At 56.1% G+C, this 12,528-nt stretch overlaps 1 protein-coding gene across 1 annotated transcript in view; it reads right to left on the bottom strand.

Moving 5' to 3' along the window:
• Positions 1 to 12,528, bottom strand: part of plxna4 (plexin A4) — a 62,096-nt gene that overhangs the window by 37,653 nt on the left and 11,915 nt on the right. The window contains 5 exon segments of the mRNA XM_062483632.1: positions 1,748 to 2,016; positions 6,653 to 6,795; positions 6,930 to 7,164; positions 8,214 to 8,360; positions 8,837 to 9,076. Coding sequence (XP_062339616.1) covers positions 1,748 to 2,016; positions 6,653 to 6,795; positions 6,930 to 7,164; positions 8,214 to 8,360; positions 8,837 to 9,076 — 1,034 coding nt within the window.

Below are 12,528 nucleotides of genomic sequence, written 5' to 3'. Positions count from 1 at the left end.
GGGAGAGAGAGAGGGAGAGAGAGAGAGGGGGAGGAGGTAGAAATGGAAGGAGAGGTTCTTGGAAATGGTGAGAAAGAGAGGGAGAGAGAGAGGGAGAGAGAGAGAGGGGGAGGAGGTAGAGATGGAAAGAGAGGTTCTTGGAAATGGTGAGAAAGAGAGAGGGAGAGAGAGTGTAGTACTGGAGAGTGGAGCCAGATACACCCATGCTTACCCACTTTAAGCATCGATTTAGTGATCAAGAAAACCGGGAGGGAGAGAGGGAGGGATGCAGGGGAGTGAGAGAGTTACAGACTGAGAGAATAACACAAGGAGGAGGAATCAAAAGAGGAAAGCGATTGTGAGGCGGGAGAGCCAGCGACAAGACCATCTCTCCAAGTGTCTGGAAAAGGCCTCAGGAGCTCTCCTGCTGTTTACCACTCTGCCCTGGGGCCGTCATCTCTGGGTGCCATTAATCATGCCTTCCTCAGACGGCATTAATCGCTCTCCGCATGGATGAGCGTCTGTCTACACGTCTGCATTCACTGTAGGTGAATAAGCCTATTGTTACCTGTACGGTGCATGTCAGGTGTTCTGGTTCACCTGGGCTGAACCCAGAGGGCTGCCATACACAGCCAGGCACAGGTACAGTTTCTAATGGGTCCAAACAATGGAGTCTGTGTGTCAGTTAGCCCTGGAGGAGGGGGAGTCAGAGGAATAAATGAAATGAGGAGACGAAAGATGTATTTACGACACGCCTGTCAAATGGTGAAGGAGCGTGGAGGATTATTCAATGTGCCCTGAGCTAAGGCAAGCCACAGCTTCACCCGGCAACAGTAGCCACAAGGAAGATGAGTTTTTTTCTCTTTCTTTTTCTCTCTCAGAGTAACCAGAATTACAGCAACACCCTCTTGGCAGGTTGACCATATATGGCTGTGCTTGACTGAAGTGGGCCTCGATACGAGCACAGAATGGAAGAAGGATTTGATTGCTGAGGGAGCCAAAGCTTTTAAGAAACTAATTTCTTTATTTCGATTTTAGGTTTCATTTTTTTTTTTTTTTTTTTTTTTTTACATAGAAGGGGGTTTTACAGCTTCTTTAATTGGATTCTCCGCTAATTAATCATAATTATATTCTAATGATGTGCATGTCAAAGCACTGTGTGTTTTCAGAGACAAAGCGAGCGTTTCAATGTCATGGAAGTTAATCCGACATGTCACGGCGAGGGAGTTGCTCTGGGTGATGAAACTCATCGTTCCGTCTCAGACGACACCAAGCCTGCCCGCTCTACGACTACTGTACGACCTCTCACACAGAGCGTGTGTGGAGGGCAGGCTTCGGCTGCAAAACACAAACAATTGTGGATGAGGACTGTGTTTGTGTTTGTTTGTTGTTGGGTTGGGTCCAATGCAGCACAGACTTAAAGCAGCTGTAGTATTAGGCAGCTGTTCAAAAGCTTAAATGATTAGAAGCACCATAGCGACTGTGATTCACACTCTCAAAGGGAGGGAGGGAGATAGAGAGAGTGAGAGAGAGGGACAGACAGAGAGAGGAAGAGAGACAGGGATAGACAGAGAGAGAGGGAGGAAGAGAGAGACAGAGAGAGGTGCAGATGCAGGGGTGATGTGGTGTCCTTCCCTCCCCAGACAGAGAGAGAGGCCGGAGCCTCTACTAATGAGGTGAAAGAGGGCAAGCTAGAGACACGAGAGGCACACACACAGACACACACAGACACACACACAGACAGACACACACACAGACAGACACACACCTGCGCAGCAGCAGCTTGGGGTGATTCTTGCTCTCCAGGTTGCGGTCGATCAGGTCTGAGAGGAGGTGCTTGAGGACGTCTGTGGCGTACTCCAGCTTGCTCTGCAGCACGGTCATGATGAGCGAGGCCACGTTGCCGCGGTCACGCATGGAGAACCCTTGCTGGGCCTCCAGGGTGCGGATGAAGGACAGCAGGAACACCTTGTTGTTGATGAGCTGGCCGAACAACTTCAGCCCCTTCTCCACCTGCTCCTGCCTGTAGCCCGGGACCTAGGAGGGACACGGCGTCAAGATTAGAACCAGGTGTTAAGGCTAACGCAGAGCTAACACGGAGCTAACGCAGAGCTAACGCAGAGCTAACCCGGAGCTAACGCAGAGCTAACGCAGAGCTAACCCGGAGCTAACCCAGAGCTAACCCAGAGCTAACGCAGAGCTAACCCAGAGCTAACGCAGAGCTAACGCAGAGCTAATACAGAGCTAACACAGAGTAAAGATGCAATGGTTACATAGTTTAACAGGTCAAAATAGGAAAGACTAATAACTGATACAATTAAGATGAATCAGGACCCAGCCCCCCCCCCCCCACACACACACACACAAACACACACCTGTAACACACTCCAACAGCACCCAGAGTCATGATAATCCCACCAGATAAATTAAGGGCTCTAATTCCCTCTAACGAGTGAGGTAATGACTCCAGCTCAGAGAGGAGAGAGGGGGGGTGAGGAGGGTGAGGAGGGCTGAGGGGGGCGAGGAGGGCTGAGGGGGGAGAGGAGGGCTGAGGGGGGTGAGGAGGGCTGAGGGGGGAGAGGAGGGCTGAGGGGGGAGAGGGCTGAGGGGGGCTGAGGGGGGTGAGGAGGGCTGAGGGGGGCTGAGGAGGGTGAGGAGGGCTGAGGGGGGTGAGGAGGGCTGAGGGGGGCTGAGGAGGGCTGAGGGGGGCTGAGGAGGGTGAGGAGGGCTGAGGGGGGCTGAGGAGGGTGAGGAGGGCTGAGGGGGGCTGAGGAGGGTGAGGAGGGCTGAGGGGGGCTGAGGAGGGCTGAGGGGGGAGAGGAGGGCTGAGGGGGGCTGAGGGGGGTGAGGAGGGCTGAGGGGGGCTGAGGGGGGAGAGGAGGGCTGAGGGGGGAGAGGAAGGCTGAGGGGGGTGAGGGGGGTGAGGAGGGCTGAGGGGGGAGAGGAAGGCTGAGGGGGGTGAGGAGGGCTGAGGGGGGCTGAGGGGGGTGAGGAGGGCTGAGGGGGGCTGAGGGGGGTGAGGAGGGCTGAGGGGGGTGAGGAGGGCTGAGGGGGGAGAGGAAGGCTGAGGGGGGCTGAGGGGGGTGAGGAGGGCTGAGGGGGGTGAGGAGGGCTGAGGGGGGAGAGGAGGGCTGAGGGGGGTGAGGAGGGCTGAGGGGGGAGAGGAAGGCTGAGGGGGGTGAGGAGGGCTGAGGGGGGCTGAGGGGGGTGAGGAGGGCTGAGGGGGGAGAGGAAGGCTGAGGGGGGTGAGGAGGGCTGAGGGGGGTGAGGAGGGCTGAGGGGGGAGAGGAGGGCTGAGGGGGGAGAGGGCTGAGGGGGGCTGAGGAGGGCTGAGGGGGGTGAGGAGGGCTGAGGGGGGCTGAGGGGGGTGAGGAGGGCTGAGGGGGGAGAGGAGGGCTGAGGGGGGCTGAGGAGGGCTGAGGGGGGTGAGGAGGGCTGAGGGGGGAGAGGAGGGCTGAGGGGGGAGAGGGCTGAGGGGGGCTGAGGAGGGCTGAGGGGGGTGAGGAGGGCTGAGGGGGGCTGAGGAGGGCTGAGGGGGGTGAGGAGGGCTGAGGGGGGCTGAGGAGGGCTGAGGAGGGCTGAGGGGGGAGAGGAGGGCTGAGGGGGGAGAGGAGGGCTGAGGGGGGCTGAGGAGGGTGAGGAGGGCTGAGGGTGGCTGAGGAGGGCTGAGGAGGGCTGAGGGGGGAGAGGAGGGCTGAGGGGGGAGAGGAGGGCTGAGGGGGGTGAGGAGGGCTGAGGGGGGAGAGGAAGGCTGAGGGGGGCTGAGGGGGGTGAGGAGGGCTGAGGGGGGCTGAGGGGGGAGAGGAGGGCTGAGGGGGGAGAGGGGGGTGAGGAGGGCTGAGGGGGGAGAGGAGGGCTGAGGGGGGAGAGGGCTGAGGGGGGCTGAGGAGGGCTGAGGGGGGAGAGGAGGGCTGAGGAGGGCTGAGGGGGGAGAGGAGGGCTGAGGGGGGAGAGGGCTGAGGGGGGCTGAGGAGGGCTGAGGGGGGCTGAGGAGGGCTGAGGGGGGTGAGGAGGGCTGAGGGGGGAGAGGAGGGCTGAGGGGGGAGAGGGCTGAGGGGGGCTGAGGAGGGCTGAGGGGGGAGAGGAGGGCTGAGGGGGGAGAGGGCTGAGGGGGGCTGAGGAGGGCTGAGGGGGGTGAGGAGGGCTGAGGGGGGAGAGGAGGGCTGAGGGGGGCTGAGGAGGGCTGAGGGGGGAGAGGGCTGAGGGGGGCTGAGGAGGGCTGAGGGGGGAGAGGAGGGCTGAGGGGGGCTGAGGAGGGCTGAGGGGGGCTGAGGGGGGAGAGGAGGGGCGAGCCTGTAGCAGATGACAGCGCTACCTGTCTCTGCAGTCTTTATAAAGGAGGTGGAGACACAATACGTAAGCCTACTACTTTGCATTTCCTCGACGGTGCTCATCAAACGCTCCTGCCAAGCTAATGCTACGTGGAAATGACGTGTATTCCCCTCGATCGACGCTCCCGTCGTCCCCGAGTCATTCACGCCCGTCAGACGTGCTTTCCTCAGTGTTTTTAATAAACAGCAGCCGCCGATGTTGTTCTGTTGGGATCTGACACGAGCGCTCGTAGAGGAACTTCAACACCCTGTCATGGAACACGTGTTCCACGTCTGCTATCTCTACCTACAAGCAGACAGTCACTGACTCCATGGCCCCTCTGCTATAGCTGGTCATCTAGCCCAGTTAGCATGCCTCAAGCTGTTAGCTGAGACTGGACACAGACAGCCAGGCTGCAGTCATAACAGACAATACACACGCCTTTACCTTTCAGTATCTTGACAGATACAGTGCACTCACGCCAGCACTTTAATGAAAAACGTGTTTCAAGTGACAGAGAGAGAGAGACAGAGACACAGAGAGAGACAGAGAGAGAGAGACAGAGAGAGACAGGGGCAGAGAGAGACAGAGAGAGACAGAGGTAACAAGAGTAGAGGCAGAGAGATATTGGCACCATTTTACTGTACCATCTCTGACATCAATAACAATTAACTAGCCATCAGGATTCAGAGACAAGCTCGATGCTACTTTCATTATGCTTTGATATCACATTAAACTTCTCATATAGCCGGACATTTATACCAATTAAAACCTCATTAATATAGCTTATTACTGGGGAATTCTCATCAGGCAGGAGACTGGCCGGCCCGGGGGCTGTGAAATGGGGCCTCGCAGCTTGATGGAAAACGACGGCTGATTCAATTATCACTGTCCATCACCGTCGGTTAGGGATAAATAACTTGTCGCTTCTTTCCCATATTTATTTTTCTAATTTGTTCTCGCTTACAAGAAAATAACATTGTGTCACGACTCTTCAGGTTTATTAACAAAGGAACACTTCTGATCGCTGGGTAGTGTTTATATCGCTGTCTCGGTGAGACTAATGAGAACGTCTCACCTTTTGTTCACTGAGCGCCAAACAAACAAACATTAAAGACAGCTGCATCAATTTCACCTGTAACCCACTGCGTCGCTAATCAGCTTTTTAGCTTATCTTTTTTATCCAAAACATATTAGATGGCGACACAGATAATAGAGAGCCCATACTCCTATTAGACAGTGTGACGGCAAACGACAGCAACGCGGATAGTTTTCCCATCAGGCAGGGCGAGGGGCAGGGCAGGGCAGCCTACCTCCAGGTCCTGACAGGGCAGCCTACCTCCAGGTCTCTGACAGGGCAGCCTACCTCCAGGTCTCTGACAGGGCAGCCTACCTCCAGGTCTCTGAGGACAGGGCAGCCTACCTCCAGGTCTCTGAGGACAGGGCAGCCTACCTCCAGGTCTCTGAGGACAGGGCAGCCTACCTCCAGGTCTCTGAGGACAGGGCAGCCTACCTCCAGGTCTCTGACAGGGCAGCCTACCTCCAGGCCTCTGACAGGGCAGCCTACCTCCAGGTCTCTGACAGGGCAGCCTACCTCCAGGTCTCTGACAGGGCAGCCTACCTCCAGGTCTCTGACAGGGCAGCCTACCTCCAGGTCTCTGACAGGGCAGCCTACCTCCAGGTCTCTGACAGGGCAGCCTACCTCCAGGTCTCTGAGGACAGGGCAGCCTACCTCCAGGTCTCTGAGGACAGGGCAGCCTACCTCCAGGTCTCTGAGGACAGGGCAGCCTACCTCCAGGTCTCTGAGGACAGGGCAGCCTACCTCCAGGTCTCTGAGGACAGGGCAGCCTACCTCCAGGTCTCTGACAGGGCAGCCTACCTCCAGGTCTCTGAGGACAGGGCAGCCTACCTCCAGGTCTCTGACAGGGCAGCCTACCTCCAGGTCTCTGAGGACAGGTCAGCCTACCTCCAGGTCTCTGACAGGGCAGCCTACCTCCAGGTCTCTGACAGGGCAGCCTACCTCCAGGTCTCTGAGGACAGGGCAGCCTACCTCCAGGTCTCTGACAGGGCAGCCTACCTCCAGGTCTCTGAGGACAGGGCAGCCTACCTCCAGGTCTCTGAGGACAGGGCAGCCTACCTCCAGGTCTCTGACAGGGCAGCCTACCTCCAGGTCTCTGACAGGGCAGCCTACCTCCAGGTCTCTGAGGACAGGGCAGCCTACCTCCAGGTCTCTGACAGGGCAGCCTACCTCCAGGTCTCTGAGGTCAGGGCAGCCTACCTCCAGGTCTCTGAGGACAGGGCAGCCTACCTACAGGTCTCTGACAGGGCAGCCTACCTCCAGGTCTCTGACAGGGCAGCCTACCTCCAGGTCTCTGAGGACAGGGTGCTCCTCGATGCCGGGGAACAGGACCCTCATGGTGTAGGTGCGGTAGTCCAGGAAGGGGATACCTGCTCCGTCCAGGTCGCTGGTCAGCTCGTGGATGTCGGTCTGGAGCTCTGCGAATGCTGAGGGGGGGGCAGACATGCGTGATGAGGGACGGGGTGGGATTTGAACCCGGGGGCGTCGGTGTCATCATACACCCACACTTTTTGAAAAGGGCAAATCAAGTCATGTGGGTGTCATGGCGGGAGCTCCTTACCCTCCTTGCACTCCAGCGCGACCCGCGACTCCAGGTTGTCCATCTGCATCTGCAGCCTCTTAAGTGTCAGGTCGCTCTCGCGAGACTTGCGCTTGTAGGCGATGAGCACCACCACGATGAAGAGGATGAGGAGGGCGCCGGCCGCGGCGATGCCGATGATGGCCGTGCTGCTCAGAGGGCTGTCAGACGTGATGTGGACCACGCCGGGGGAGTACTCTATTCCCCCCACACGGGCCTGGGGGGAGGGGGGGGGGAGAGGAGAGAGGGGAGCGAGGAGGGGGGATAAGAGAGGAGAGAGGGGAGGGGTGGAGAGAAGAGAGAGGGGGTTATGATCTCATTCATGATACCCAACGTGATATCATGTATCCCAAAACCGTACAGGTCGATCAACGAGAGTTTGATCGACTGATGCGGCCAGATAGCTGCAATAAAAGCAAACCAACACCAAACACACTGTGATGGGAGAGCCAACTCAAGTGCTTTTATGAGCCAAAACCCAATTCTGAACCAACAATTCAGGAAATGGTTTTCCTACTGTATGTCTTATAAAAGGCTTTTATGAAATCCCACAGAGCCGACGCAGACGTAGTGCCTAGCAGCCGCCTGTGTTTGTCTTCTTCTATGGTAATGTGTCTGGTGGCCTTCTCTGTCTGGAGCTTGTCACTCATTGGTCCAGGTGGCCGGCATGGCAGGAAGCAGCCCGTCCTTCAAATTGCTCCCTCTCAGAACCACAAATGGAACCGTTATTGAGTTTGTCGGCAGCCTAATCCCTCTTATGGAAATCTTATTTGTTGTTTTCTCCTGTTTGCCATCAGGAGTGGGCAGCAAGCGACCGCTGGTCGTGATGTGATTACGTCTCAGGCTCAGTCTGGTCCACGAGACGTCAGGAGGGGGCGGGGTCACACCCTCTTTCAGCCTCACGTGTGTTGTAGTTTTTCCTCTGTTTTTAAAGGTATATTTTGGGGCATTTCGTGCTTTGTTGGACAGTTTTGCAAGTGACTCGTGACAGGAAAGGCAGGGTGAGAGAGGGGAAGACATGCAGTAAAGGTGTGTGTGTATACCTGTGTGTGTGTGTGTGTGTGTACCTGTGTGTGTGTACCTGTGTGTGTGTGTGTGTGTGTACCTGTGTGTGCGTACCTGTGTGTGCGTACCTGTGTGTGTGTACTTGTGTGTGTGTACCTGTGTGTGTGTGTGAACCTGTGTGTGTGTACCTGTGTGTGTGTACCTGTGCGTGTGTGTGTGTGTGTGTGTACACCTGTGTGTGTGTGTGTGCGTCACACGTACCAGGACCTTCCTGCGGCCGGTCAGGTTGGGGACCTCACACAGCAGCTGTGTGTCGGACACCGTCAACATACAGGGCTTCTCTCCAATCAGAACCGTGTAGTTCAGCTTGCCGTTCCCGCTATTGGTGGACGGCAGGAAGTTCCGCCCCTGCGACAACAAAGACACTGTCAGAATACTTCCTCAAAGGCCAGAGAATCATATTGACCCCGAACAAAGTAATCTGAAACATGTAAACAAAGCTTTTATAAAACACTTGTCTTGGTCAGTAGTTTTAAATAACAATCAATACCTGCAGTTCGTATGAGCTAGTAATCTGATATGCATATTGCCAGTGCCCTCTGACCTCAGGCTTCCGTCTCATAAATATCAATCCAATACAGACATTAACAAAGCATTACAGGCAGTCCACTCCTAATGCACACAGATCGATACTTAGTGATGAATGAGAACACTAAGGACGGGAGATAGGAGATTTCACTAGCAGTATGCGTCCGTGTGTGTGTGTGTGTGTGTAAGCATAGTTCCTGAGCGTGTGTAACTGTGTGCGTGTGTGTGTATAATCAGACTTCCAGAGACTGTATCACCATGTGTGTGTGTGTGTGTGTGTGTGTGTCCCCTCTCACCTTGAGGATGATGGGCGAGCCAGGCTTGAGCTCCAGGACCCCGGACACGCTGAGGGCCTCAAACTCGGGGTTGGGGTAGTAGATGAAGCTGCTGGTGTTGAGGGCAAGCACCGCCTCCACGTCATCCAGGATGAAGCCAAACTCATCCGGCCGCTCCGGGACCTCGCGCTGACGGCCCAGGTGGACAGGAAGGGGCGGGGCCTGGCAGAGCATGCTGGTGGGGCTCAGGACCTCACACGTCTGGGGGGGGAGGAGGGGGGCGGAGGGGAGAAGGGAGGACAGGGGGAGGGTTGGTGTGATCAGCAAGGAGCGTAGGTTTCATTATACATGGACATACATGTTCCACAAACTTTTGGAAAACAGCAAATCATGCCCCCACCCTTTATATTGAGACTATCCTATTGGACGGTCTTGTTGTCAGTACTGTGTAGTAGAGTGTGGTAAAGCTCCTGATCTCAGAGGTGCTGATGTGACGTGAAGAGATCTTGCTACAGGACAGCACACAGGCTCAGCACACACTGCTCAGCGTAGACGCCCGTCACCACGTACCCCCCAATCACAGGTTTACATTACACTCTGTGCCGAGAGAGATGGGATCTAATCTATGTAAAATTGCTAACGCCCCCCGCTCCCTCCCTCCCCCCCCCCCCCCCCTGCGGCTGTTCTCTCCATGTGAGTGTTCTCCCTCAAAGCAGACCTTAAATGAGCAGCGGTTACAGAGCTAGCGTCTCTCCGCACTGCAGGCACAATGGCTCTTTGAAGTGTGTCGCCGTGGAGATAACTAGGCCCGCCGATCACCTTCATTTCCACCCTCTCTCTCTCTCTCTCTGCCGTGTCTCATCCACCCTCTCTCTCTCTCTCTCTCTCTCTCTCTCTCTCTGCCGTGTCTCATCCACCCTCTCTCTCTCTCTCTCTCTCTCTCTCTCTCTCTGCCGTGTCTCATCCACCCTCTCTCTCTCTCTCTCTCTCTCTCTCTCTCTCTCTCTGCCGTGTCTCATCACCCTCTCTCTCTCTCTCTCTCTCTCTCTCTCTGCCGTGTCTCATCCACCCTCTCTCTCTCTCTCTCTCTCTCTCTCTCTGCCGTGTCTCATCCACCTCTCTCTCTCTCTCTCTCTCTCTCTCTCTCTGCCGTGTCTCATCCACCCTCTCTCTCTCTCTCTCTCTCTCTCTCTCTCTGCCGTGTCTCATCCACCCTCTCTCTCTCTCTCTCTCTCTCTCTCTCTCTGCCGTGTCTCATCCACCCTCTCTCTCTCTCTCTCTCTCTCTCTCTCTCTCTCTCTGCCGTGTCTCATCCACCCTCTCTCTCTCTCTCTCTCTCTCTCTCTCTCTCTCTCTCTCTCTCTCTCTCTGCCGTGTCTCATCCACCCTCTCTGCCGTGTCTCATCCACCCTCTCTCTCTCTCTCTGCCGTGTCTCATCCACCCTCTCTCTCTCTCTCTCTCTCTCTGCCGTGTCTCATCCACCCTCTCTCTCTCTCTCTCTCTGCCGTGTCTCATCCACCCTCTCTCTCTCTCTCTCTCTGCCGTGTCTCATCCACCCTCTCTCTCTCTCTCTCTCTCTCTCTGCCGTGTCTCATCCACCCTCTCTCTCTCTCTCTCTCTCTCTCTCTCTCTCTCTCTCTCTCTCTCTCTCTCTCTCTCTCTCTCTCTCTCTCTCTCTCTCTCTCTGCCGTGTCTCATCCACCCTCTCTCTCTCTCTCTCTCTGCGTGTCTCATCCACCCTCTCTCTCTCTCTCTCTCTGCGTGTCTCATCCACCCTCTCTCTCTCTCTCTCTCTGCCGTGTCTCATCCACCCTCTCTCTCTCTCTGCCGTGTCTCATCCACCCTCTCTCTCTCTCTGCCGTGTCTCATCCACCCTCTCTCTCTCTCTCTCTGCCGTGTCTCATCCACCCTCTCTCTCTATCCATCTCTCTCCCTCCTCTCTCTGCCGTGTCTCATCCACCTCTCTCTCTCTCTCTCTCTCTCTCTCTCTGCCGTGTCTCATCCACCCTCTCTCTCTCTCTCTCTCTCTCTCTCTCTCTCTGCCGTGTCTCATCCACCCTCTCTCTCTCTCTCTCTCTCTCTCTGCCGTGTCTCATCCACCCTCTCTCTCTCTCTCTCTCTCTCTCTCTCTGCCGTGTCTCATCCACCCTCTCTCTCTCTCTCTCTCTCTCTGCCGTGTCTCATCCACCCTCTCTCTCTCTCTCTCTCTCTCTCTCTCTCTCTCTGCCGTGTCTCATCCACCCTCTCTCTCTCTCTCTTCTCTCTCTCTCTCTCTCTCTCTCTCTCTCTCTCTCTCTGCCGTGTCTCATCCACCCTCTCTCTCTCTCTCTGCCGTGTCTCATCCACCCTCTCTCTCTCTCTCTCTCTGCCGTGTCTCATCCACCCTCTCTCTCTCTCTCTCTCTGCCGTGTCTCATCCACCCTCTCTCTCTCTCTCTCTCTGCCGTGTCTCATCCACCCTCTCTCTCTCTCTCTCTCTGCCGTGTCTCATCCACCCTCTCTCTCTCTCTCTCTCTCTCTCTCTCTCTCTCTCTCTCTCTCTCTCTCATCCACCCTCTCTCTCTCTCTCTCTCTCTCTCTCTCTCTCTCATCCACCCTCTCTCTCTCTCTCTCTCTGCCGTGTCTCATCCACCCTCTCTCTCTCTCTCTCTCTGCCGTGTCTCATCCACCCTCTCTCTCTCTCTCTCTCTGCCGTGTCTCATCCACCCTCTCTCTCTCTCTCTCTCTGCCGTGTCTCATCCACCCTCTCTCTCTCTCTCTCTCTGCCGTGTCTCATCCACCCTCTCTCTCTCTCTCTCTCTGCCGTGTCTCATCCACCCTCTCTCTCTCTCTCTCTCTGCCGTGTCTCATCCACCCTCTCTCTCTCTCTCTCTCTGCCGTGTCTCATCCACCCTCTCTCTCTCTCTCTCTCTGCCGTGTCTCATCCACCCTCTCTCTCTCTCTCTCTCTGCCGTGTCTCATCCACCCTCTCTCTCTCTCTCTCTCTGCCGTGTCTCATCCACCCTCTCTCTCTCTCTCTCTCTGCCGTGTCTCATCCACCCTCTCTCTCTCTGCCGTGTCTCATCCACCCTCTCTCTCTCTGCCGTGTCTCATCCACTCTCTCTCTCTCTCCTCTCTCTCTCTCTCTCTCTCTCTCTCTCTCTCTCTCTCTCTCTCTCTCTCTCTCTCTCTCTCTCTCTCTCTCTCTCTCTCTCTCTCTCTCTCTCTCTCTCTCTCTCTCTCTCTCTCTCTCTCTCTCTCTCTCTCTCTCTCTCTCCTCCCACACTAATTCCTTCTCTATCAGACACTTTGGTGTATTCTGTCTCTTTCTCTCCCTTCATTCTCTCTCGTGTCTCTCCCTGTTTTTAAAAACAAGAGAGGGGCCGTCAATCTGTCACTGTCAGGCTCGCTCGCCCCTCTCTGTTCTTCACGTCTGCATTCCCGAGTCTCTTGTCACGACTCTGACAAATCAACGCCGTCGGTGGCGACGACAGGACAGCGCGAGAGGGCTCCTCTGAAACTCGACCAATCGGCTTAGCGAAACACTTCACATCTCCACGGCAACCTCCGCCCGCAGAGCGGTTGCCAGACTTGAAAGCAGCCGCTCTCCAATCGCGTAACCTGTCTTTTTAATTGGATCCCGGACAAAGACCCGCACATCAAAACACACTTCCTGCAGAGTGTCGGATGACCCCCCCAGGTCACCCTGCCGCCACTCCACCAGGAAGGACATG

Source organism: Osmerus eperlanus, chromosome 17 (assembly GCF_963692335.1).
Source record: "Osmerus eperlanus chromosome 17, fOsmEpe2.1, whole genome shotgun sequence".
In the NCBI taxonomy this organism is placed as follows: Eukaryota; Metazoa; Chordata; class Actinopteri; order Osmeriformes; family Osmeridae; genus Osmerus; species Osmerus eperlanus.
The sequence above is the reverse complement of the archived record's forward strand: the minus strand, read 5'-3'. Positions and strand labels throughout refer to the sequence as shown.